At 42.3% G+C, this 27783-nt stretch overlaps 2 protein-coding genes across 3 annotated transcripts in view; both read right to left on the bottom strand.

The window, feature by feature from the left end:
- Nucleotides 1-88: 88 nt before the first annotated feature.
- On the bottom strand, nt 89-11904 carry NOL11 (nucleolar protein 11). The gene is made up of 18 exons (XM_027749707.2): nt 11766-11904; nt 10379-10492; nt 9598-9654; nt 8917-9062; nt 8617-8674; nt 8002-8140; nt 7431-7628; nt 7070-7146; nt 6229-6352; nt 5461-5564; nt 5134-5211; nt 4166-4350; nt 3784-3909; nt 3401-3622; nt 2560-2638; nt 1478-1570; nt 1074-1181; nt 89-770 (listed from the first exon to the last, which is right to left on the bottom strand). Exons 1-18 carry the CDS (start codon nt 11898-11900, stop codon nt 657-659), a joined length of 2157 nt encoding a protein of 718 aa, XP_027605508.1. The 5' UTR covers nt 11901-11904; the 3' UTR covers nt 89-656.
- Nucleotides 11905-13488: 1584 nt separating this feature from the next.
- The window catches only part of PITPNC1 (phosphatidylinositol transfer protein cytoplasmic 1), a 74648-nt gene continuing 60353 nt past the window's right edge, over nt 13489-27783 (bottom strand). The window contains exons 7-10 of one of the 2 annotated variants that reach the window (XM_027749722.2): nt 22790-22945; nt 21994-22057; nt 19831-19949; nt 16574-17013 (exon numbers count right to left, since the gene is read on the bottom strand). In XM_027749722.2, the coding sequence (XP_027605523.1) occupies nt 17008-17013; nt 19831-19949; nt 21994-22057; nt 22790-22945 (345 nt within the window). In that variant the 3' untranslated portion in view covers nt 16574-17007. Of the gene's footprint in view, nt 17014-19830; nt 19950-21993; nt 22058-22789; nt 22946-27783 lie in introns of both variants that reach the window. The other variant, XM_027749721.2, reaches the window with a different exon arrangement.

Below are 27783 nucleotides of genomic sequence, written 5' to 3'. Positions count from 1 at the left end.
GAAATGCAAGAATTGAAGCAGTATAGATGAGGTTAACTAATTGAGGTGTTCACTAGTTGAAAAAGTACTTGGAGAAAACAGATTGATGTAGTTAAGAATGTTATTTTAAATTCTGAGTTTTCTTATTCAGAAAATGGAAAACAACTGCTACCAGTGCCAACAAGTCCCCCTCTATATGAATCTTCAGCTGCCATTGCAGTGGGTTTTTTTAAAAATTTTACTTTTATATACATTTGGTACTGACAAACAGTGTATAAACACAACTGGAACAGGTCAACTTCCAAAGTGTCTTAAGGCTTTCAACTGTGGGAGCAGCTCTTTCAAAGTTCCACAGCCCAAGTCCAGCAAGTGCCCTCAGCATTTCTGCCACAACCATCTTGTGTTTGGCCAAGAATCATGGGGGATTTTAGGATGTTCTTATGATTGAGTATCAAAATGCGACATGAAAATACAATCAAGCATCCAGCTTCTCATCCAGTCTAAAAGAGAGCTTTTAATACATGAGTTTCAAACTTACAACCCCCATGTAGCTACAGAGTAACCGGGCTCCTCCTATGTAGAAAACAACTTTTCACATCCCCAATATGGAGTGCTAATACATCCCTGTCATAAAAGGAATCAATAAAAAATAAATGTGTTAATAGTGAATTTCCAATTCAAATGATTTCCAGCACTTCAATAGAATAGGTCTGAGAGTCTCTCAGGTGGTTAAGTCTTTGTAATTCCCTCAAACTTCCTTCAATCTTGTTGAGTTCAGAGTAGAACCTCACCTAAAAAACAGAAAACATAGATATTTAAAGTAAAATACATTTTAATTCTTTTCATACATCGTTATCCTGTGGAACTATCTGTGGTTCTGCACAGTTTCACATATTTAAACCAAACAAACACAGCAGCTTTTGAAATCACAATGAGACAGAAGCAACTGCCATTTCCTGCTCAGGAAGGAGCACACAGAGGAGGACAGACATTGTTTAATTCACTATATAATTTGCTGCTGTCTGCTTTCACCCTCCTCAGTGATTCCAAACCCAATTGAAAATTAAATAATCATCCCAGAAGATGCAACTTACTTGGGCTCTCACAAACTTATGCAGGTTTGAAAGCAACTCTCTTGCTTCTGGCAGTATCACCATGACTGTGAAATGAGCATCAAGTAACAGGCACATCCAATCCATGATCTGAAGATAAACCAAGAAAAGAACACTTACACCTCACAATCTGCAAATGACACAGATTTTGCTTTAAAAGCTCAACTCTGAAACATTAATTTCTAATGCAAAATGCAGGGGCTCATATTGTAAGGCAATATATTTGGGTTTTCATTGTTTCAAGCGTTACATCTGACAATACAGGTTGTATTAATACTTTCTAAAATGAATGTAGATGTCAGTTGATTTCAGATATTCACAACTACTCACAAATTTACACACCACAGAAAGAGAAGGAAATACAAGTCTTAGAATGAATTTCTCACCTGATTTATAGTGGGAGAGCGAACTCCAGGAAGAGTGGTATTCACTTTTTCACTGCATTTCACATACAGGTAATACAAATACCTGAGAAACAGCTAAAAGTAGAAAAGTCAGAGCATTTTTAAAGGGCAAACATTTAACAGACTGAGGCGTTTTGTCCTGCTCACAGTAATACTCATGAAGGTTTTTTTAATTTGTTTGTTAAAGCAACATAGATATCTGTATACTACACATTAAAAACAAGTTTTATGGTTCTCTTACACCACCCACAGCTGGATGCTTGAAAATTCTCAGCAATATTCACTGTAAATTACAGCCAGGGGTAATCATTGTTCCAGTGATCGTGCCAGTGCAATGTAATTCAGACAAAGACCCTTCTAGGAACTTTCCTAAAACCTGTATTGACATTAATAACCTTAGTCCCATTTTCACTTTCAGTACCCCAAAATAAATTGCTACTGGTCAGAATAAGGTCAATGAGGAGATGTGTCAGTTCTGAGATGGTTTTTCTGAAATCACTGGAAAGCCACATATACACTCAGGTACATGCAGTTCTTGAAGTTAAATTTCAGGTTTTGAGGAACAGGGGAGTTTAGTGGGTTTTTCCTTCAACAGAGATGTTTTGAGAAGATCTTGATTTGTATTACATTTGACATTACACAGAGTGTACAGTTTGTTTCTTATATTTTCTAAATTTCTGTTGCTGATGGAACTGACTAAATCAACGTGTCTTGTTCCTTTTTTAAGAAGCATCTAAATCAAGCAAAAGCACCATTACTTTCTAACAAAATATAAACAACATTTTCCAAGTAGGCTGGGTCATAAAGAGGGTTTCTTACTTATGTTCTAAAATAAGCAAGGACTACAAAAATTAGTAAAATTTCCATACATATGTGGAAAACTGTGACATTCCTTAACATTAAATCTTATGAGGCACCTCAATTTAATTTTGATGCATTAATTTGTTATTCAGACTCCACTAAGAGTGGTGAGTTTCTCACATAGAATTGAAAAACTCTCTCTTTTCTTTCTCTCCCCACAAAATAACAAGGGTTTTTACACTTTTCAAAGTCAACATACTTACAATAACTTGTTGAGCTGGGAGGTTTTTCAGGTGAGGCAAAAGAAACGTTTCACTGTAAGCTGAATGGAGAACAGCATTTCTGGGCAGTGCTATTAAGGGAATAAAACTGCAGGAAAAATACCAGTTTCTACAAACCAGAGTGAATTCTAAATATAATATTTCTCCACGTTCTTTTGAGACAAGTCCTACTTGAATCATCCTTATTTCTATCATGAAATACTGACAGCAACTAAACCATCACAAAACAGTTACCTTGAACAGTTGTGTTCACTGCAAGGATGTAACTGCCTCGTGTTTCAACAGGCAAACATCCAAATCACTGATACCATTTTCTCTTGAATAGAGAACAGTTTTGCAATAATGTAAGTTTAAATCGGTGTAGATGCTTTCTAAAAGTTATATGTTTCTATACCTGTAGCTTGTTAAAAATTTTCTAGTTCCTATACATTTTCTATTTATATAACTCAAACTGAAAGAGGGGAAATTCAGGTTAGATGTTAGGAAGGAATTTTCCTCTGTGAGGGTGGGGAGGCCCTGGCACAGGTTGCCCAGAGAAGCTGTGCCTGCCCCATCTCTGGAAGTGTCCCAGGCCAGGTTGGACAGGGCTTGGAGCAACCTGGGCTGGTGGAAGGTGTCCCTGCCCATGGCACGGGGTGGGACTGGATGAGCTTTAAGATCCCTTCCAACCCAAACCATTGTATGATTCCATATCCTAAACCATTTTTCTACTGAGTAAGAACTTCTCTTATCCAAAATTTTCAGCAATAATAGAAGATGTGTCAAATAAAAGCATCCACAGCACATACAGTGCACTGGCTTCCCTTCACTGCCCAGAGGATACAACAGTGCTGCCCTGTGAGGTCCAATGGGGCAGGATTCACCATCGCTCTTGGAATGGGTTTGCCTTGGGATTTTGGTATCACACGTGTCCTGGTCCAGCTCTGCATTGAAACCATTTTCTACAATTTCAGTCTTAACTCCCTTATTGTTGAATTCAACATCAATGTAACAGATGACAGAGTCCAGATCCACATCTGTCATTCGAAGATAGGCATCACTAATGCTGCAGGAGAAAATGCCACACGTTTAAGACTTTTAATCATTAGCTTTAAAAATCAGCAATGCCATCAACCCACCGGCAGTACACACTCTTTGAAGCTTACTATGAAAGTAAAAACATATACTAAAAGTTGGTGAAGAAAAAAAGAAGTGATTTCAAGTTACCTTAAAAATGTTTTCAAGCAAGCATAGGTCATTTGTTCAGGAATATCTGGAAACCGTTGTAGGCAGATTTGTAAGAGATAGAAATCTCTTTTTTCCAAAGCAATGGGCATTAAATCTGGACATAAACTGTAAAAATAAGCAATTAATAGGTTGCACAGTTCACACCCACTGAGAACTACATTTACAACTAAGGCAGTGGTACTAATCTTGCTCCCCCAGCTGGATTTTTACATAAAACATCAGCTTCATCAGAAAATAAGCACTTTTGACAGTAAATTCTGATAATTCAAGAGTGCTTTATGAAGAAAGGGATTTCCACTTTTTTAATTTTATAGTTAAAGACTACTCCCCACAGTTTAAAAAGAGCAGAGTCATTCATTACCTGTAGGACAAGTCTCTGGTTTCCACTATCTGCAGCAGGAAACTTTGAGGGTAGTACCTTGGGTTTGCTTTACATCTGTTTGTCAGGGCAGTGACCACACTCCCAATGGCAGCTTGTAAATCTGGTGTCTGTGTTTTTGACATCAGTTGTTTCAGTTCCTTTTCTAACACGTTTGTAGGAGCATCCTGGAAAAGACAAATATTGCACAACTCAGAAACACAAGGCACAGGTTGGAGAACTGTCCTGGTACTCATTAGACCAAGTAGAAACAGCCTTAGTTTTGATCTCAAGCTAAAAATATTTACAGAAAAATCCCTGGCCACTCTGTGTTTTGATAATCAATCAAGCATGAAAGAGCCAAATGAGGTAATTACTGTCTTTGAACTCAGGTAACTGTATCTTTCAGCTACTCATGGATTAATCACCTTTTACTTCAGGAACATTCCCAAGGTGTTCAGCCACAGGTGAAATACAGGTACATTCACAGGAGAGTGGAAACTTAACCTCCCACAACACTGGCAGCCAGTTCCAGAAAGGAACTGAACAGCTTATTCCTGCATTTGCAGTGGATTTCCCAGCATTCAGACTTCATAGAGCCAAACTGCCTTCAACAAAATTAAACCCATAAATAAGAACGTAAAAAAGCAGAGTTCAGGTAAAATATCCTCCCACCTTATTTACTGTAAGAGGTTGTCATCAAAAATGAACAAATTTGTGCAAGTTTTCAGAACTCAGCTGTTATAAGCACTGCACTGTACAGTTCTCAAACACCCTCCTATGACAAAACTGAATTTCATCAAGCCCAAATTCTGTTCTTGCACAATTAATAACATCCTTCAACTCACCTGTTCAAGGCAGCCTTGTCAACCTGATGTGTGCAAGAGGACACAGAAAAAGATAACAGCTTAAGAGACACCTGGAATACTCTCAGTGTCTAAACACTGCTTGAGGATATTTGGTTTACTTACTTTGAGATTTAGTAAGAGCTGCCCAACTGAGAAGTTCTCTGGCTGTACTTTGGCAACATTGCTCCTTCTTGATCTTAACTATGGCAAAGAAAAACAGTTACTATTCAGTGACTGTTCACTTAAGGATTTCAGGCAAGACAACCAGGAACTTCATGTGTCAAATTACTGCACAGATTACAACCAGTAACCCAAATTCCAGGAACAGTGTTAGAAACAATGAGCAACACAACGTGAAATTTCCTTCTGCTACAACAGCTAAAAGGGATTAGCAGCATGGGGAAGAGACAAGACAAACAAAAACCTCACATGACCCTGATGCCAACTTACATTCATTCTGGACTCAGATTTTAGAGCTACAGACTCCTGGGACTGGAAGGAAACCACCAGGTCCTCACCTTCCAGGGTGTCCCAGTTTACAAAGGAAGACACACCTGTGAACACACCAATGAAACGATATGAAGGTAACACTTAAAGCACGTTTATTAAAGTATCAATATTGCAGTAACTTCTTATGCTAGTAGATAACTTTCTGAAATATAACCTAAGTGATTTTATGCCAAGGAAGTTGCCAGTTTTATCTCAGCAGCATACTTTTTTCTCATCCTGTTTCTTCATTCTGCCTCTGGGAGGAAAAGAAGTTATTACACAATTTATTCTGAGCACTACTTGCAAGAACATTTTCCCAATGCAATGTTCAATGAAAACCACTATGACAGAACAATTTTAAACTGCAGTTCACATACTAAGGTTTGACATTGCTCTATCTAATCACAAAAACCTTGAAAATATATTTTAGGAAAGAGCACTTCCTTTTGTTTTCAGTATTCAGCACCAGCATTCCAATATTTTCAGTAATTTTCCAGTACCTGAATGACAACCCAGGTTAAGTGAAGTCACAAAAATTCAAACATTTGTGTGCTTTGGCATTCCCAGCAGCAGTAAATTTAACAGCCAGGAACACAATACAGGGTTAGGTAACTTCAAGCTGTTCAGAATCAACTGATTTTTATAGGACTGCATTAAAATAACTTTTACACAAATTCAGAAGTCTTTCTTTTACAAGAGTTTTCCCCTGTAATTATAAAAAGATCTTACCAGGGGTTTGACTGTCCTTGAGCTTTCCCACAGCAGCTGCCAGGGATGATGTTTCACACTTGTACATAATCACAGTCAGCACTTTGCCATGAGTTAAAAAAAACTTTTCCTCATAACACCACAACTGCAAAATATTAAAATGTACCATTAATGAGGTGAGCAGAGAAGTCCGTTCTGCACAAGCTGACAGGGAACTCCTTACTATAAAATTCAGATAAAAGGCAGTGATCAGATTATATTAAACTACTTTCAGTAGGTTTAACACTTGTTAGCAGATCTTCATTACCTGCTGATTTTAAATACAGAAATTAGAAGTTTTCTGTTGGGTATTTTTATAGAGATGTTTTAAAGCACAGTGGCTGCTCTGAGGCATTAAGTCCACTGATAGTTTTTCTTTTTAGGTTCCCTCTTGTTCAATATTAAGACAAAACCAGTCAGCTGTTCCAGTTCACTGGTGCATTTATTACTTAGGTGTTGTTTTAATTGACACTTGAAATTACCTTGAAATACTGTTCAGGGAGATCATAGAATCATTTAGGCCATCAAATGCAAATTGTCTGAACAGAACAATTGGCTGGGTTTTGTATTTAATTAGTGATTTCGTTTGCACCAAACAATCAAGACCATCAGAAGTGAGAAGGTACTAAATTAATCAAAGAAATTGCCAAAAGCCACTCCTCTCCTGCTAAATATTCCAACAGAAACAACCCATTGACTGGTCAATATTAATTTTGCTTCAGGAGTTGGCCCCCACTGCTCCTCAGCAGAGCTCTGCAGCCCCACACTCCCTTCCCTGCTGTCAAACACACAAAGCCTGGGGACAAATCCAGACTGAACTTACCTGGCCACTGGTCCCCAGGGGCAGCTCCTTCGAGGTTTGCAACGTCTGAAATTTTGTATTCCATATGGTCAAGCACTCTAAGGAAAAGGACAGGAGTTACAAACCCAAAAAGCAACACAAATGCTACACTTGCCTTTGCTACTTTCCGTTACAAGCATTTGTGGAAACAGAAATAACTGTTTCCAAACCAAGTATCCAGCATTGGGAATTATGTCACTGAGGTCAGAGCTCAAGGTTCAAAGGTGAGCTGGTTTTCCAGTGAAGAGCTTTAAACAAGAGGGGCAGCACAATTTCCCTGCTTAGTGCTTTGCTTAAGAAAATTTTAGATCTCATGACATCTTACTGTGATTTTTCAAGTTACCTTTGGGTTCTCTGTCAGGTGCAGCCAGACTGCCCAGCACTGCCACGTGGTCTTTATCCAGGACTACCAAAGATGCTCCTTTCAGAACACTTCCAGACACTGAAAGGTTTAGTAGCAGTGACTTGGGCAAAATTTGTTCTTCCTCTTCAGTATCTTGCTGCAGAGGTATCAGAACCTGGTACACAGAGTCATTGGAATCTGTCCAAAAAAAGTGATTACTCTTTTTTATCATCTGCTCTCGTGGAAAAATTATTTGATACAATATGGCAAAGGTACATCTAAAAAGAACAAAATCCAGTGAATGCTCAAGGAAGAAATCACACAGGATATTAAAAGGACACATTGTGATGCAAAGCAGCAAAATAAAGGTACAGCAGGAGATCTACAAAGTACAAGTGATAACAGGTAGGAACAGTTAAAGTAGTAGGAAGGTTTAATTACCACTTCTAGCTGGTTTAGAAAGTTTAAAGAGCTAAAAATATTAAACAACTATTCATAAATATCAACATTTCATGTCCTTTCATATAAGTCTTTGCTTCATTATTACATCCTGCTAGAAAAGGTAACTTACACAAACACAGAAGTGTGACAGTTTGGTTTTTTAGATATGCTGTGAAATTCAGTGGTTTAGATGATTCCTCTGGTTCCAGCCTGTACTTGTGGACACTGTCCAGCTTGGGTTTCTGCACATAGACAAAAAAGTCCCCATCCTAAAACAAAAAAAGAAAATAACGTGTTCCTTTAATTTACACAAAGAAGACAGAACAGAAATTCAGATATTAGTACTGCTTAACTTTGAATGTTATGCAAAATTAGGAATTTGTGGCACGTAAAGAAAATTCTAATTTGATGTAACAAATGGATTCACAGAAAGAAGCATTTGAATAAAGACAGATTCATGTATAATTCCTTTACAAAAAATATAATTCCTACTAAATAGGATCTTCACAATGAGCAATGAAGTGTCTCACAATGTCTGCTGCGTTTCATCTTAATTGTTCTCTGAAGTTCTAAGAGCCCAGCCCTAAAAGCAACACAACTTCCATTTAACCGCTGCATTGATTAAATCAGGATAATGATTTCACTAAAAGTTCTTAAAATCAAATGAAACAAGTGATGGATTTTGTAGAAAGCACTAAGATCTGCTGCTATGGAAGTTTTTAAAAGGGAAAAGTATTTGACTCACTTTCTCAGTAGCGAAAACTACGACAGGTTGTTGACTTTCCATAAAAGCTCCACTCCACCTAAAACCAGAAAACTGCATGAGCATGTTCCAAATTCTAGGTTTATACCTAAAGTCAGAGCACTATTCTTTAGGCAGCTTCTTATTTTTAGGATACTTATATACATGATTCTAAGATTTGAAAACCGATGTGCCCCGAGATCTTGGTCCTTGATTTCTCCCCATCCCCTCCAAAAGGGAACAACTTCCATCCTCGTGGGCAAGTTCCTCCAAGTGAGAATTGCCATAAAATTCATCACTCACCTGATGGCTTCATCTGAGATAATGTTTTCAATCTCTTGTTGTGGGGCTTCCAAAAGCACGTCCAGAGTTCGGACACCCCCTCCCTTGAACAGCACCACGGGCCCTCCCTGGGGCAGGGAATGTATCCTGTGCACATCTGCTGAGAGCTGCAGAGAACCAAAATAAATCAGGGGTCTTCAGTCCATCACCTTGAAAGGCAAATGCTTTATTCGTTTTTTTTTTTTTTAAAGTTCTTCCAATAAACTTTTAACAGAGGAATGATGAAACTTTAAGATTCCTAACAATGTAGATCTACTATAAGTAATGCAAGTCACTGCCCAGCAAAAAGCCAGGATGAGCATCACATCCCTGAATCACATCAGAAAAACCATAACTGAGGGTCAGGAGTTCACACAAAGTGCTGTTTAACACATCAATCAGCAGAAGACAAAGATCTACATTTGAATACAATTCACCATCTTTAAAGAAAGTCCTCAGAAACTTTGGCCTTGGAATACGAATCGTTTTAAGAGCAATATTTTGATGATAAAGTCAGTCCAAGGGGATTCCTGCAATACTCCACAACATCCTGGAGCACAAATTAAAACATTGGTCAGCTAAATATGATCAATACTATGAAAATTAGAGCATCTCTTCCCTCCAAAACATTCCCATAAGAGCAAACACAAGGAAGAGACTTACTGTTGCTTTAAAGGCCTTGTCCAAGTTAATATCTTCATTCTTCCATATTCTTAAAACCTTTAAGAAAAGCATCATTTTTAAGCCCAATAAAACAGTAGCAAACAGACTTCTCAGCACCCAAAATATCAGCAAATTGCACCAGGAGGAAAATACACAGGAAGTAGTCACGGGGATCTGAGTGGGAACTGCCCCAGGGGGGTGGTTTGTGTGAGAAGAAGCTGAAGCAGAGACAACTGGAATAGAAACCAAGCTCAGAAATCCTGAACTGGAAAGAAAAGATGGGAAAGAATAAGGAAAAAGATAAAGCAGAACTCTAAACTCTAAATCTGGAGACAGATTAAGACAGAGAAAAGAATGTTGCAGGTAAAATGAAAGGTCAGGAAAGATATTTCCTCAACAACAACAAGGAAAAGCCAAAGGCTCAGCACGATCTAAGCCAATGCTATGTGTGCACAGAGAAATGTTTAACTGTGAAACAAGAGCAGAAAAATAATGCTGGAGGTCTGAACTGTTACAACCATTTCAGTACAATGGTCATGCAGCTGTAACTGGAGACACAAGAGGAGAAATAACTCCTCCTGAGGGAATGAATGCATCAGGCACTGAGAATGCTTTAGAGGGCCACCAGATTGCTGCTCAGGACAATGACCCTCATGTCACTGCTGTGCTGTGAGGGCTCCACACCTTTACATTCCACCAAAAACTGCCAGTTTCCTCCCCACACTCCCTCAGAGGACCCACCATATCCTCTTTTCCCCCACAGAAGGATAAAGGCTCTCACCCTGTCGTCATGAACAGCGATGTACTCGTGAGTCTCAAAGTTGCACACGACAGGACAGGTGAGAACCTGCCCATGTTTCACTGACCAACAGCCCAGAGGCTTCTGATCTGAGATCTGGAAGAGTCAGAACAAAGGCACTGTCACTAAAATATAACATATAACAGATGACTCTGGGGACTTTTCTCATCCCAGAAAGGAAATGCAAGGCAGCAACATCTGATCTGAATGAGAATAGCAAAATATGGAAACTGCTACACTCCAATTCCTCTGGAGCATTCCTGTTCTGACTTTAACACCAGCGATTGCAGAATAACAGGAAAGAACTCTACATCAATTAGAATTCTTTCTTTTCACATAAGAAAGAACTTTGACCTGTAACAGTCTGAAGGGTTCATCCCATGAGCACAGGTGTGAGGAAGAGCTGTTCCAAAGGGCAGGTACTAATTTTAATCACTAGTGAATGTGGTTTTCCTCACTAATACAATCATGTGGGTTTTCTCTTCCTATTTCAAGGTGAGTTAGTGAGACCAAGAGCAATGGATGGTACTGTCTGAGCTCCTGTTCTGTGTGATTTACAGACTGTTGTGAGGGCACTCAACCCCCTCTCCTCGCTCCAGAGCTACACAGGGTGTATTTATAACATAGTTCTGTTCTTACATTTAGTCTTGGCAGTGGGAATAAACAACTCAAAGGGAGTTGTATCATCAATCCACTCAGATCATGGAATGGTTTGGAAGGTATCTTAAAGCTGATCTCATTCCACCCCCTGCCATGGGCAGGGACACCTTCCACTGGCCCAGGTTGCTCCAAGCCCTGTCCAATGTGGTCTTGAACACTTCCAGGGATGGGGCAGCCACAGCTTCTCTGGGCAACCTGTGCCAGGGCCTCACCAACCTCACAGTCAACATTTTCTTCCCAATATCTTATCTAAATCTACTGCCTCTCAGTTTAAACCCATTCTCCTTTATCCCGTCACTACAACCCCCAAACCCATGGATGTGAAAGCCACTTACAGAAAGAGACTCAAATATTTGCCTCGTTTTCTTATTACGGTCACCGAAATAATCAACATAGACCAGGACATACTTTCAGTTCCAAGCGCTGCAAACTAAACCCTTTCCTCCTCCAGCCGCCAGCCCCGCACCTGACACAGCGCCGAGCCCGGAGCTCCGCGGGCTCCGGGAGGGAGGTGATTATTGCGATGGGGAATGGGGAGAGAACATCGGCAAAGGGAGAAATAACCTGAACAATCGGGCAGAGGGACGGGGGTGGCGCGTCAGGCCTGGAGGGAATGAAGGGGGGAATGAGGGAGGGAGGGAGCGCGGCCCGTGCCCCGCGCGGGGTCCTCGCAGGCCGGGGCCGCCCCCCGAGGAGGCGCGGGCGGTACCTTGAAGAGCGTGGCGGCTCGGCCGCGCTCGGTGAGCAGCACGAGGTCGGGGCCCGGGCCCGGCTCGAGGCTCATCCCGGGGCCGCCGCCCGGGCCGGGCCCGCGCAGCGTGAAGCTCTCGCACAGCGCCGCCATCTTGGCTGGGCCCGCCTCTCGCGAGACCCGGCGCGGCGCGCGCGTCCGGGCGTGACCCGGCGGGGGCGGGGCCGGTGGGAGGGGCCGCGAGCGTCGCGACAGGGACGGCGAATGTCGCGACCGGAGCGCGGCTGTGGCCCGGCCCGGCCCGGCCGGCACTGCCCGCCTGCCCCTGCCCTGAGCGGCGGGGAGGCTCTGCAGCCGCCTCCGGCACAGGGTGTACGGGCACGGTGCTGTCCCAACGTGTAAATATTGTAAATGCCGTAAAATCAATGACTGTTCTCAGAACAGTCGGGATCAGTCAGGATTCAGCGCCTTATTCACTTGTCCCCAGTGGGCATCCCGCACGGCATCGGCCATTCCCACGGCCATTCCCACGGGAGCGTCCCGGCGTGCCGCGCTGTCACGTGTACGCTAATGAGGGAGGGCACGTGTACGCTAATGAGGAGTGATGCATATGCTAATTGGGTCACGTGTATGCTAATAAAGGGTCACGTATATGCTAATGAGATGGGCTTCTTGTATATGTATGTTAATGAGAGGGGTCCTTGTATGTTAATGAGAAGTGTCATGCCTACGTTAATGGAGGGGTTAATTGTATGTTAATGAGAGGGGTTAATTGTATGTTAATGAGAGAGGTCACGTGTGTGCCAATTAGCATGGCATCAGGTAAAAGGCTTCGCTGGGGTTTGATCTCCGCAATAAAAATCGCTGGGTTCCGGACAATGCAATGAACTCCTGCCCCTGCGGTGTCCCCTATGCGGGTGGGACTGTCCCCTCTGCGGGTGGGATTGTCCCCTATGCAGGTGGGACTGTCCCCGCTGCACCCGCCCAGCCCGGCCCCGAGGGCTGCGGGGGCCGCGGTCCGGTGTGTCACCGCTCTGGGAGGCGTTTGCAGGTGTAGGATTCTGAGTGTGTTCATATTCCACCGCAGCCCCGCCCAAACTGTAAAACACACCCGATCAACCCAATGCCCGCCAGGTCAGCTCTGGGCACTGGGGATCACTGGGGATCAGTGGGGATCACTGGGGGTCCAGTCCTCTCCTTGTTCCCACTGTCCTGTCCCAGCTGCTCTGAAGCGTTTCCCTCCTGACCCTGCACTGCCGTTCCTCTGGAGCAGGGAAAGCTGCGTTTCTATGGAGAAAGACTCTCCTGAAATGCTCCAAGAGCCGCTGTACGGAGAAAATGTTTTTGACTAAAATGAACTGACTTGGAGATAAGTTTGAGAGTGGTCTCTTTTCCAGTATTTTCCAGTTGTTTGGTACGACACTGGGCTGCCAAAATCTTGCATAGGGAATTAGATTCCTCACTGCAAAAACTTCCTTGTCAACCCAATGGTCATTTACAAGTGAATGGACCAATGCCAGACTGGTGGGGCACCTGCCCTGGTAAAATCCTTACAGAGCTGAGGTACAACAGGACCAAGGAGAGGTTGGAAGTGCTTTAAATTTTCCTTTCAAAGCCAATTCTTTGTGCTATTTAATTCTGAGGAAGTGGCTTGCAGAGCTGGGGGTAGAAATGTTAATGGGTAAATGTTAATGAGGAGGTTCCTGCCCAGAGGAGACCCAGTAAGAGAAAACAGTCCCCATTGTAAAGAATAGTTGTTGGTAGTTTATTTACAACAAAATGCAAGGGAAAATACAATATTAAAAATAATAAATAACTCGGAAAAAACCAGAAACTAAGTGATATGAATGAGAAAAATGACAGTCAAATTCTCCCGCTGAGCCTTGCACTCTTTAACATGCAGAGCAAATCAAGACTTGGTCCTTCTTGGATGGTGGTGATGCATTGCCTGATGTTGCCATCAGCACTCTAAATTAAAGAAATGGATTACTGGACATACAGAAATTATCACAGAAATGAAATAAACCAATGAAAACCTGTTTTAGTGACACCACAAAACTACAGGAGATCGTAATTCAATGACCATGCTGTTCATTTAAAGCAAAACATTGTTAGACTTATTTAGCAATTTTAACTTACACATAGAAAACCAAGTCCAAACAATGGCAACAGAAAATCTCCTATCGACAAGATCATGAATTCTCTCTTACTGCACTCACTATTTGATAAAAAGCATATACATTTGGCTTATTTCAAAGGATAACACATCAGTTTGAAGTTATAGTGCAGCAAGCTTCAAAGCAGTTTTAACAAAGTACAGCGGTCTTGTTACAAACTGAAATTCAAGGAACAAATATTTCAGTTTCAAAGTCTCTACAGCAGCAATTAATGCAAATTGGCTACTAGATGTCACAAAATCACCTTCCAGAATAATCAAAAAAAGCCAAAGAATAAGGTCAAATAGTTTCTTTCCATAGGATTTATCCAGTCATTTACAAAATTGACCATTACATTCATAAGAAGTCCCATTAAGTACGTGTTTCAGGAACGTGCTGCTCCTCACAGCCTTTCTGGGTCCCTCCCTTTTTGATTTATTAGGAGATCAACCCTTCTGAAGCTGCACTGAATTGCCAGTTGTTTTGCCACGATTGTTCTATCCCAAATACACAAAGCACAAGCAGAGCTGGGAGCAGGTTTTCATAGAAACCCGAACAAACTAAGCACATTTTTTCCTCTGAACTGTATCCTTGATAAAAAATTCCTTGCCAAGTCCTAGCAGAGCTGTATCCTGGAATTCCTGTCCCCGTGGCAGAGAACAGGAACACGGCTGTGGTGCCTGGCACCATGCTCTGAAGATGTACTCAGAAAATAATCACAGCTTGTACTTTTGCAAAAGAAGTGAGGAACACCTGCAAAACTCTCTCTATTTTAATCCTAATAAACATGTTGGAAAATACAACAGAAAGCTGAGAAAAGTCAGTATTGAAAACAACCCCTTTGCCTCAAGGTGTTGCACTGAAGTACTCAGACCTTCCTCCTCATTTCAATGTTCCAATCGTGATATTAATTAATAATGATAAAAACAGGATTAGAGCAGTTATAATCATGATTGTATAATCTGCACCCTTGTTAAAGTGAAATCATAAACCAAAGCAGGAAAGTTTTGTTTGCATCATTACAGCAGCTGCTTTTTAAACAAACCAACCATCACCCATCAGGTACCAATCCCTCAGAATTCCCAGCTTTGGGAAGAAAAGCAAAGCCGAGCATGGACAGGACTGGGAGAACACAGGAAGTCAAACCCACAGAGAGCTCCTGGATTTTGCTGGCTACAGGATTGTCACTATCAGACAAACATACACCTGTTTGCAGTGCAAGTTGGCAATGGAATTACTTCTCCTGCTACTAAAACTACCCCCTAAATGCCACACATTCCACGTAACTTGGACTGCAGCTGCATCTATCCAGGAGTTCTTGCATTCCAGCCACTGTGACCTCCTGCCCAGGTGAGGGGCCCCCCCCAAACTGATTGTTCAATATTCAGTGACAGCTCAGCTCTGCAGGACTCTCTTGTTTCAATGCCCCAGGTCAGCAGTGGTACAAAACATCCCCTGCTCTGGCCATGATCCAGGTGGGAGCTGTCATTCCCTGGGGATTGAACAGCAGCTTGTTGAACAGCTACCAGGAGACAGGTCCTGCCAGCAGCCACCAAACAGCAACTTGTGTGGGAGAGAGCAAAGTGCCCCAAATCAGGGTCAGCAGGGAAAGGGTCTCACCGAGTTCACACTTTGAATTGGAAGGAAGGAAGAGAACCCTCCTGCCACTCCTTTTACTCCTCCTTTCACAACCTACACTTCCCTCTGGGAAACATCCTTGTCTACATTTGAATTCCTGAGATTGAAGAATGATTGCACAGCCAGACCAAGAGGAACACTCCTGATTCCTCAAGGTCACCCATGGTTCGTTTGCTTCTTAAAGTGACTGATTTTGTCCCCCCCTTCCCCAGATGATCCAGGAGATTGTGCTGTTTAGGAAAGATGTGAGGCAGGAAAGAAAACAGAGCCTCATATTTTCTTTCCTTTACATCCAAGGTTTCACAGCCTGACTACTACTCTTCTTCCAGCAAGGAAAAGACAGAATTCATTGGTTTGGCTTCTCAACTGGCACATTTTAGCTGCTCTTTGTCAACCTCAAGCACAGAACACCATTGATGAACACCACACGGACTCTGAGCTCACAAAGGGACAGGGCAGAGCTAGTAAAATACATTATCTACAAGAAATAGGTGGTTTCTTTTACAAATTCTGTGCAAGATAGAAATAGTTCAATGGCCTCAAAGTCAGTATAATTAATTACAATTGGGGCTTTGATACAGTGATACTTTAGGTTTGAAAAGATTTGTGTTTTGTGTTTTAGGCCCCAAATCCTGAGTCATATTGAGAGAAATGTGAATCTGTTGGTGTTCCAGTACAATGAGTTACAGGTCAAAGGTTTATAAACACACAGGAGAAGCCTGAGAGTAGGAAGGATTTTAAAATCAGCTATAAAAGAAGAAAATGGGAAGGTTTTTTTTTCCTGTTAACCCTGCGTTTGAGTTGGCACTAATTTGCCTCAGAAGTCCTTGGCAGCTTTACTAAATACCTACTCCTAATTATAAATGCTGTGACCTAGATGAGGGTTTGCAGGCAGGACTCTGCTACAGGAGGATTGATTTTCATTTAGAGCATCCCCTCAGACTTTTCCATGGATGTCAGTAAGATGCACCATATGGCTTGAAACACTACTTTAGGAATATATAAACTATGTTCTCTTGCATGCACTTCTCAGAAGGTTTTAAGGATCGAGTCTGAGGAAAGAAGTCACCTTTCCACACCGGGAAGATTATTTTAAGCAAGAAAAAAAAAAAAAAAACAACCAACAAATCACCACGACCTTTGTAGCAATTGAGTTATGTCACTCTTGCTGTGGCAGACATGGCTTATCAGGAGGAAACATGCAGGGTTAATTTAAAAGGTTTTTTTGGATGGATCTGGAAGGGTGAGAGTTTCTGGAGCAGACTTTTTCCGAGGCCGGTCTTTGGGAACTGTTAGGAAGTCAGGAGCATCTGTGGAGAGAGGAGTTGATGGAGCACTAGATGGAGCACTGCGGGTTGAGGAAGGCATGGAAATGTTAGAGATAGATATTGCCGGTGGGAAAATCCCGATCTTCTTGTTGGTGGCTTCCTGAGTGGCTCGTTCAAACTCTCGGACTTCATCCATTGTCATGTCTTCAGCGAGAGGGAATGAAATACAAAGGCACGTTAGAATAATTTCAAATGATCGTTTCACTAGCTCAGTTAAACTACTTCCATCCAAATTCTAAATCAGAGAATGATTGCTTATCATGCATCTCATTAAGTGATTCTCCACATGAATGCCTCCCCATTGTAATGCACTGACTGGAGCACGATAAGCACAACTAAAGGAAACAAAGTTTTAAGTCCATTAATCACATCCTAATGGTTCTTCTGCGTGGGTCTGAGCTGAATAAAGATTGCTGCCTCTGGAATCGCTGGGAAAATCCAGCTATTGCACAGTGGGTAAACAGTCAGCAGGTAGAATTTTTCAGAACTTCAAGCAAAATAAAACTGAAAGGGGTTTTGAGGTTTTCATTTAGGTTATGAACCCAAATGGGTAAAGGGTTCTCATGAGTTTGTTCATCTGCTTTAATTATCAAGGGATGAAAAATCCTCTCTCCTTCCACTGACTTGTAGCTGCAGCTTCATGCACAGAACTGAGCCCCTTTTGCTTTTCCACTATTAAAGCCTGAAGAATTCCCTCTCACTTGACAAAGCCACAACGTGCCTTCCAACTTTCCATCCAGAAACTGCACTTAAACCCCGATGGCCGAGTGACAAATCCACTGCTCCATTCCCTGCAAAACGGAGGCGAAAGGAGCTGAGAGATTAAAGCCAGTGTGCAATGGATAATGGGATCCCAGGAATTCTCGTCCTGCAGGTGCCAGAGGTGTCCCGGTGCCGTCGAACCCCACAAGAGGGCAGAGCGACCCCAGCATGGACGGGCTCTGCCTGAGCCCAGCCCTGCAAAACTTTCCCGATGCGATCCCAAAGGAGTGACATCTGCTACAAACTGGGAAGTTGAACAGAAAATCAGGAAGGCTCTTCTGGAACCTGCTGCTCCACGCCTGCAGTGCCTGCAAGACGCCCACCGAGCCAACTGAAGGTTTGCACTGAATGTCACATTAAATTCGTGAATTCGAAATATTTCATTAAACCATTTATAGATCGAGCCCTGAAAGCTCAAAAAACCCCAGAAATAAACTAGGCTTTTAATCAATTTAGAATTCTTGCCCATTTGGGTGTCTGAGGCACTGGACTGGCAGTGGTGATGACCAAATGTGACAAAACCCTGGACTACCAGGGCATCCACACTTTTTAACAGCACCCAGCTGCAGGCACGTGTAACCTTGGCTGCAAATGTTATGTAAAAGCAGCTTTATGCTGTATTACAAATAAACAAAAGCATGCACGTTGCCAGCTGCCTTCCCTCTCCCCTGCACCGACATTCCAGGGAGCTCTCCAGCCACAGTCATTAGGAGTGAGATCGAAGCTGTTTTCAGACCTGAGAAGTGGTGGCAATAAACAGATGGTCTCAGAGGGGCTGTACCTGCTCGTGCTGGAGAGAGATCTGAACGTTTTGCTGGTCTACATTTCATTTCACACCCTGTAACAGTGTGGGAGTGTTCCTGCACTCAAGGGGTCCCAAATCCCCCCCGGCAGGGAGCCGGTGCAGGCACGGCAGCGATTCCGATGGAGGAATTCTGGACAAGGGGAACCAAAAGCTGCCTTGGAAACACGGGAGGGGACAAGGCAGGTTTCTCAGAGCACTGACCATTTAAGTGCAATCTTGTTGAGTGGAGCCTCCAAGACTCTTCATTTCCAATGCAGACATGAACAACCTGATGCCCCCTCAGTTGACTTCTGCTTTTTGGCTCCTACTTGCTTTAACTCCCCTCTGCTCTGACCCACAGTCCAGTAAAACAGCCCTTCCCCTGAGCTAAGGAGGCTCAGATCCTTTTTTATAAATTCCATTAATGACAACTTCTGTTCTGACCTCAGTGACAATTATTCCACAGGGGAACTACGGATGGCAGACGTTGCTCAGAGCCAAATCCTGAAGTGTGGAGCCAAAATCCAAACTAATTCTCAACTACGGAGGGTAACCTTGATGTCAGTGGAGCTGCTGCATTACAAACACAAGAATTACCTTCCTGGTGACTACTCAGACAACACCTTTCTCAGGCTGGTGACAACTGGCACTGAGTAAAAACCAAGGAAAGACTTGGAGCCCTTCAGACCTTGCCCCAATTCGTTACACGAGTAAAACCATCACTGAGTTTGACAGAGCAGTGAGTAGAAATAAAGGAATAATGACATTCAAAAGCAAAGACCACTGCATCTTTTCTATCTGCAGGGAGTAACAATCTCTAATTTTAGACCTCTGCATGTGGTGCTCAAGTTAGCAAATAAAATACTTCATGAAATTTCCAGAATTTCAATCAAAGAACATACACAGAAACCTGCCCTTCTCCACAAACTGCTGTTAAATACTTCTGAAAATACTTCCCACCTTGTTGGTAGTCAATCAATGACAACATTAAAATTACTTAGAAAAGAGTGAATAATTCATTGGATTCTTTTTTTCCTGGTGAAACAAAGAATTTTAGCAGTCCCATAGCAATTTTCCACTCCCCCCATTCCTGGCTTTTTGACTGAAGCACTGTGAACTCCTGCATTTTTTAACTATTTAAAGACTAGGAGTAAAACTCCTCTTTAACTTCCTCTTTATGCATCCAACTGAAATTTGAGCATTGTGTTTTCCTGGAGGACAGGGAGCCCAACCCCACCCTTCCTTACACCAGTGGCAGGTTTAAAGTGCAAACCAAGGGGAGGATTGCACTTCATGGAGAAAGATTCTGTTCCTGCTGAAGCAAAACCTCCCCAAAACTCCACTGGCTGGTCAGCAAGATCAGCTGGTTGCTCTCCTATGGTCTGTGTATATGGATGTTTTAAAAATTGACCTACTCTGGCTTTGGCATGGCTCTCTATTTCATCCACAGTAGATGAATGTTGGTTGCAAACTTTAATGTTGGTTTTTTCATGCATATTTTTCTCGTATTCTCGAACATCATCCATAGTCATATCTGTAAAAAGTTCAAAATTGTTGGCATTTTCCATTGATTCAGGGCAAACTTAATTTTTTTTAATTAATTTTTTTTTTTAAGGAGAAGGTTCTAGGAACACAAAGTCTTTCAGCGGAAGCCAACAAAGGGTTTTTTTAAAAAGCAAGGAGCAACTAGCTTTATGAAAATTGCCTCATAAAGGTAGTTGTGTCAGCCAAGGAAGGTGCAAGGAGGTTAAGTCAAAGGGAGCCAGAGAACAGGAAGGAGTGGAAATTGTTTAGGAGTGTCTGTGTAATGTAAGGTAGGCAGGAAGCACTGAAGAGCAGGCCTTGCCAAAGGCCAAGATCTTCTAAGCAGATTTTAGAAGATCCCTTGGAAAAAAGGATAGAAAACATTATAAACACTATAAATATTTACTTACCTTTCCAGCACTGGCAAAAAGATTTCATGTTATCTTTGCACTGTACAGCTCATAACCAGCAAATTAAGTGCTAGAACCCCCCCAGCTTAGATTGCAGCAACTAACATTTACTTACATAGGGAAGTAAATTAATAGTGACTACATTAGTGACTACAAGTTGTGGAGCCTGAAGCAATTTATAAGAATTAGAAATATCCTACAAATCAGGTTGATCCCCCCAGCAGGATCATTTCCCACTGCCCTGGCCTGGCTCTGGTGTCCAACCAGCTCAGTCTGTCTCGTAACACCAGGCAATAATTACAGATTTAACAGGATTTGTCATCAACCACAACTCCAGTAAAAACATAAAGAATCCAATAATTGACTTGTGACCTTACTCTTCTGAGTATTCCCATGATCTCAATAAATCCACTTGGGAGTCAGGAGTCAGAACAGGAATGGTGTCAGGATTTTGGTCTGTTCTTTACAAGGGTTTGGTAACTTTGGAGCCTCATAAAAACAGCCATCAACTTTTTACTCCTGACACTTAAAAGAGCATTTTATTGGCACAGTCAACTTGCAAATGGGTGCCCCTTTGGTCCTGCACAGTGTGATCTACTCTTGAGGCTCCCATTTTTCTCAGGTTTATTATGTGCCACCAGGACTTGCAAATTCTTGTATCACACCACTCCTTGTTCCGTGCCAGGAGGCTCCTGCTGCATTTTATGAGGCAGCTTTTAAGGAAAGACACAACCTCACCCATTGTATTTGCAGCACAGTGTCAGAATTCATCAGTAAAAAGAAATGCAGTCTAAAATTCTGATCAAAAGGAAACCTGGAATACCACTAACTCCTGCTTTTTCAGTCTTTTAGTGTTATCTGGAAAGAAAAACAAGCTCAGAAGCTGTGTCAGTAACATGCTGGGATGCACTTTGCCAAGCAGAGAACATGCTCTTTATTAGTAAACAACACTGAGAGAATAGAATTTCTTCATAATAAAGCTAAATATAGTTCAGTAAATTTAATGACAAGACATTCATACTTACAGTGTCAGTAACAGCAACCAGCCACTAATATCCACAACAGAACACATTGTTTATCACACTGATTATTTCATTCACTTCAGCTTTATGCAAACCTGAAGGAGGTTCTTCTGGCAGGGGCAGCTCCTCCCTGCCTGCAGTGCAGGGAGAGGGCACTGGGGCAGGTACATTCAGATTTTGGGATGGAAAGGCATCCCTGGATGCTGCTTCCTGGCTGCCTAAATCCAGCCTGCTCTGGTTAAAGAGAACCTGCAGCAAATGAGGTCCAAGAGGATCAGAGAAACTGCACAGAGTTCCACCTCCTGGAACTGTGAACATCTCATAGTTCATTGTTCATGAACAACTTACAGGAGGACCTGATGACCACAGAATCATGGAATGGTTTGGATTGGAAGGGACCTTAAAGACCATCTCATTCCAACCCCCTGCCATGGGCTGGGACACCTTCCACTAGACCAGGTTGCTCCAAGCCCCGTCCAACCTGGCCTGGAACATTTCCAGGGATGGGAGTCCACAACCTTTCTGGACATGATGGTCCAGGAAATCAAATGGAAATCTGCTGTTAATTGTCCTGAGCTTTGCATGAGCCCTTAGAAATGGGCCAAGCTTGGAGCACACTCACCATACCACTCATCCACCCAGGCAAACGCCTGCCGGTGACCGATCAACAGGATGTCTCTGACCACCTGCAAACAGGGAAAGGGTTAAATAGCAACAAAACACCTCAGAAAAGTAACACCCTTGTCTTTCAACACCACTGAAAGTGAAAATCACTGTGACAGTTTTGGGTCTAAGAGGTCATGCCCTGCAGAGTCAGAGGTGCTGGCTCAGAAGGGCTCAAAGTCCAGTCTCCCACTAGAAATGGATCTGTTGCCAACACTGGATCACTTCAGCATGGCCTTGACTAGCATGTAATCCATTGGGAATGTGCATATAATCCATTAATCTTTGGGCAGTTAGACATTCTGCATCAGTTCTTTTTCCTTCTTAGTTTTTTTAAACACGTGGAAGGTCAATACTTTGAAAAATCTTATCATTTGGCTGTTATGCCATTCATTAATTCATTGTTTAATAGACTGGAAAACTTTCCCACTACCTGTTGTAAGGAATTCTGCACCTCACTGCTACATGTCCAGCGCTCATATATACTCACAAATACTTTAGCTCACATATTTGTCCCAGTACTGAGAATGTTATGGATAGTTGTTCTCATCCTTAGCCCTGAGCAGCTCCAGGCTTTCTCAAGTCTGTACCCAGAGATGAACTCCCTGGCTCTGCTCCAGATCTTTCAGACCTTGAGAGAGGTCTGAAGTGGACTCAGCTGAGCTCCCAGGCCTCTCCAAAACCAGAGCCACATTCCTGTGTGTGCTCAAGTTCTGCTTATGTGAAGGGTAAGAAACAGCTCCCATTTCACTGACCTTGTGTACGAATTGCTCTACTCTGGTTTGAAGTCCCCAGACTTCAAATTTCACAGTCACAAGTTTGTAGGAGCACATAATTGGCTGGTGGGTCTCTCTCCAGCCTTCTTTCAATTGGCCTCTCCCAGTCTTCTGTGACTTGAAATATTTGGGATCCTGCAAAACAAAGAAAACAAACAGGGAAATGCAGGCGGGGAAGTCGTGTTTGTCAGCTTGCTAAAGTAAATGTTTTGGTAAGACATAAAATATTAAACCATGCTAACAAACATCTTGAAAAATGAACAGGGAATTGAGTTAAACAAGCACTAGGATATCCTGTAATCCAACCCTGGCAGTGAGTTGATGGCAGAGTATTCCTGGAGGTGCACTGACAGTGGTATCAGCTGGGACGTTTTCTGCTATAGGAAAATCTGTTTTTGCAAGTCATTACAATGCAGTGCTCTCCAAGGGTTATTTATGGCCTTTGGAAACAAAAAGTGGCTTCTTCAGAGCTTGCTTTTCCACTCTCCCTCAGTGTGAGTGACTCTTTACTTTCCACCCGCTCCCATCTTCCTGAAATCGTGGCCAACTGGGGCTTTGACACCTCAGCACTGATGTGACCCTGACAATGTCATTCCCCATTTGAAGGGAATTTGTACAGCCACGTGGGCACCTCAGTAGGAAAGTCCTCCAGTTTAGCCTTCTCTGGTTATGGGCCAACACTAATTCCAACTCTGCCTCTCTTTCACAACCCAAAAAATCAAAGAAATTGGTGTTGAAATCACAACATAATTTCATAAAACCATTAAAGACATTAGTTCATCTTTAAAGTTTACTTTTATCTGTAGAAGATGCAGTTTTATCTATCAAAGTGTTATTTTCCATATTGGTATAATCCCATTTCCCTTTATGTCCAATCCTGCTAATTATATCTTGTAAATAGAAATAATTTACAGTTAAGCACTGCTTTTCAGAACTTGAAAATAATGTCATTTTAGAAAATTCACAGTGGAGTTTCTAAAATCTCTTCTCAAGAATAACCACCAGTGCTCAGCTGTGTTCCTTCCCCAAAGCTGAGGTCTGGGAAGATCCTTTGCTATAAAAGCAGTTAAACATGTATTTAAATATCTGCTTTAATTATGTGCTATATTGAAGATAATCAGGACAAAAACTAACAAAAAATTGATAAGACTACTCTGACCTTAATTTTCTTTCATCCAGTGTGAGTTTATGTATCATTCAGCATTCCTGTTCCCTGATGTTCATCTCCTGACTTGGCTTCTGGTTTTACCCATAAACTGAAGCTCTGCCATTAAAGCTCCTCTACAAACCCCTAATGAGGTGAAGAGTCTTTCCCCTCTGTGAAAGTCATTCCTTTTATTGCTGACACAGGCTTTGCTAAGTGGAGACTTGAGGCTCACAGTCTAATAAGGTTTCAATGTTAAATCACCATAAAAACTATTCAGTGTCATCGTATTACAGAGCAACACCCCCCTGTGCAGCACAGCTCATGGTCACATCATGCTGCCAATCTTCTCACCCAACACAGCTCGACCTCAGATGGATATGGATATTTTCTGGCTGAAAGAGTTGTTTTCTAATTGATCTGAAGCAATCAACAGAAAAATAATACGAATAGAAAAGAAAAAAAAAGGGAAGAAGTAAGACATGATATTCAGAAAGATGTAACATTCTAGTAGGTGGTTCCTTGAATAAAGAAATAATTACAGAAAATATGATTTCAAACAGCCCTGTAAAATATTCCAAGTGTAAAATAAGTATTTCTGAAAGGGAAAATAGTTTCCTACAAGGCAGGGTCTGCTGTTCCTTACACACACACAGTGCCTTGATTCAGCATTTCAGACACACTCTTTAATAATTCTGAGTGTTGTACTTTATATCCTTTCAGAGGTAACCAGATCTGTAATGGAATAACTTCAGTGCAGTCCAAAGGGATATAATGTAATCAACTTGAGTCAGGATCAAGGATTGAGACTTTATAAATAAAAATGAAATCAGGAGGAACTGCCCTGTCCCACTGCTCAGTCACAGCTTTTGTACCTCGGGGCTGGTTTGCTTTGCTGAGTTTAACCCAGACAAGGGGACACATGGGGGGGATCACCCTCAACTTGGTGGCCCACAAGTCAGTGCAGCTCATCCCTGACATCACTCTCCTGTCACAGCACCCAGAGATGGCACCTTTGTGTCCCTTCATCACGTCCCTTTCTCTTGAAGGACACGAAGATTAGTCACAAATTGGCTGCACAGCTCCAAGCCAAGAGCCAGGCGATGACGGACCGTCCGGGCAACTCACATCCCAGAGCTTTTAGGGAAATTCCTGCCTCTCTGAAAGCATTAACATATTGGTACTGTGGAACTGCAGACTGATGAATGGAAGCCAGGACTCGGGGGGGCAGATTTCCAGATCTGCTGTGGGAAAGATCAAGGTGTTTATAATTTTTTACTGAGCTCAGGGGGCTGAGGCTCAAAGGCTGCACAGAAGCCAAGCAGTGGGACAAGAGGCATGAGGCAAAGTGAACTTGAGGGTTCAACCTCTAGGCCATCAATTTGAAGGGCACAAATGTTTGACAGAGGGGAGATATTATTGTTATCATCGCTAAAGCGAACATCACTGGGCTCATCTACCCAGATGCTGAAAAATTAGGTGTTTAAAAACATCTTGGACTGGTTCAGAAAGACACAAATTCTGTCTCAACAATTGCTTCAGCTACAGTTCATACCAGGAAGTGTTTAGGAGAAGAATCTCTACATTCTTCTCTATATTTTGCATGTATTTCCACTTTTCCCAGGCCTGTGCTGTTGGTCACAGCCATGGAGAACATGCCATGCCAGAGGGACATGCTGGGACCAGGACTGCTCATCTTCTGCTCTTCAGATGATGCTGTTCCAAAGCCCCCTGAAATCAGTGAAAACTCAGACATGAATGATTTTTTGTGCCTAACTTGTGGGGTCAAATTACCACAGTAGGATTACAGCCTGGAATCCTTTCTGCAATTAGGCCTGTAAGGTCCTTCTAAACCAAAAACATGAAGCAATAAAGCAGGGCTGAACATTAAAACCAAGCAGAAATGATATTGGTACCCAGCACTGCTTCTCTAGGCAGGACTCGTGACACAGTGTTTGAAACAATTCTGTCCATGACTAGAAACTGGGCAAGCTGAGCTTTGCTCTGGCCCCAGTTTTATGTTATTCTTTAGATAATTAATTTTGTGTGTGCCTTATTTTTGCTTTTAGCCACCCATGCCTTCCTTCCTAGAGAAGCCATCATCCAAAGAATACTGAGTCTATCCACTATTTTCCCCTTAATTTATCTACTGGCAAAATCCTCAATCTGTTTCAAATGTAATGGCATAGCTAAAATCTTTTTGTTTAAATAACCTTCTCGTCCTTTTATCAGACACAATTTATTAGGAAAGCCCATCTGGCAAATCCTTTTGCTAGAGGAGCAAAACCTACTCTGTATTTGCAATACATTATTGCCAGGTGCAGAGTGATTTAAAAATAGCACTTCTGCCAACAGAGCAGAAACATCATAACCCACGAGCTGGGCTTAGCTGAGAATAAAATGTAAAATTACAATGAAATAAAAGCCCCAATGTGCTGGATATGGTTTCAAACCTAGCACTCTCATTATTTAAGGGTTTATTACTTAGACCACAAGTCCTGGCTCAACATGGTCTTTGTTGGAGTGTCTATTATTTAACATTTAGCATTTATTTACTTCACTTTCCTCGTGGACTGTGGACGTCACGGGCATCAGACATGGAATCCTCACCCCCCTTTCCAGGAAGCAAACACCAACACTGGGTTGTTGCAATGACTTTTCAGTATTAATTCTGTTAAATGTCACTTTGTACTTCAAGTTAAACAATGAACTACATTTGTTGTTCACAGAAAACCTCCAAACCTGCAGGGGCACCTTTGCCCCTGGCTCTGTCCCGCTCTCAGACATGATGTGAAGATGCAGCTGATAACACCCCTCTGTCCACACCCTGGAAGCCTCTGTGGGACACCTTGGGAGCCTTGTCACCCACTTGCCTCGACAGCCCCTTGGTGCTTGGGTGGCCATTTCAGCCTGGGCAAAGGTCCCCAAGCTGAACATGCTGCTCATGCCATGCATCCTGTTTTCTCACTGGAAGTACCCAGATGTCCCTGAAAGAGATCCTTCCTTCCTTCCTTTTAATGCCTGGGTTAATTTTTTCAGACTCCTATTGCAATATCACGGTGCTTTTGAAGTGCAGTCAATTTTTTCCCCCCTTTAAGCTGAAGACCATTTTGTTTGATCTTGAATTTCAGCACCAACCTTTCATGGGTTTAATACCTGTGATCTGGCATTTCAGCATCAGCTGGAGTTGTTAGGTTTTGGATTTCAGCTTTTATAGCCAGGGCTCAGGAAAGATTTGTTGATGTAAAGATGTTACTACAGACATTTATGGAGAGTCATTTTTTTAAGGGCTCCTTTAAAAATTTCCATTAAAATGTATTTTCTGGAAGAGCCAGCTAAATACTTCAGAATTGTAAATATTGGGACAGTTCTGAGGCATTAAAATATGATAATCCAGCCAGGTTTATATAAACTCAGAACTGAAGAGAGTAAGGAAAAGGAAATGTTCATGTTTTTGCAACATCCTGCACTGAACTCCTGTGCTGACACGGTGCCCACACTCACTGGGGGGCTGAGGCAGCTGGATTACTTCAGCTACTGTCACTCTGTGATGTGACAGAGGTTGTGTCACTCTGAAAGCACCTGGACTGTGCTAAGCTGGACAGTGCTGCTGTGCTAGAGGAAAAAAAGCCAGCAATGGCAGAAGAAAACTGCAGCAGCTGCACGAAATCCCTGTGTTTGGAGGTAGCCTGAAAAAGTTTATTCCATTTGTCCAGCTCTCCGTTGCTTTGTTATAAACAGGAAATGAAACATTGTTAATTCTGAGAACTGGAATATGTTTGCACAGAACATTTCGCTCAGTGGCTCCCAGCTCCGGTCAATGTTTCAT

Source organism: Pipra filicauda, unplaced genomic scaffold, assembly GCF_003945595.2.
Source record: "Pipra filicauda isolate LSUMZ 115617 unplaced genomic scaffold, ASM394559v2 scaffold80_size11013439_pilon, whole genome shotgun sequence".
Lineage (NCBI taxonomy): Eukaryota > Metazoa > Chordata > Aves > Passeriformes > Pipridae > Pipra > Pipra filicauda.
This window is presented reverse-complemented; position numbering and strand designations above follow the sequence as displayed.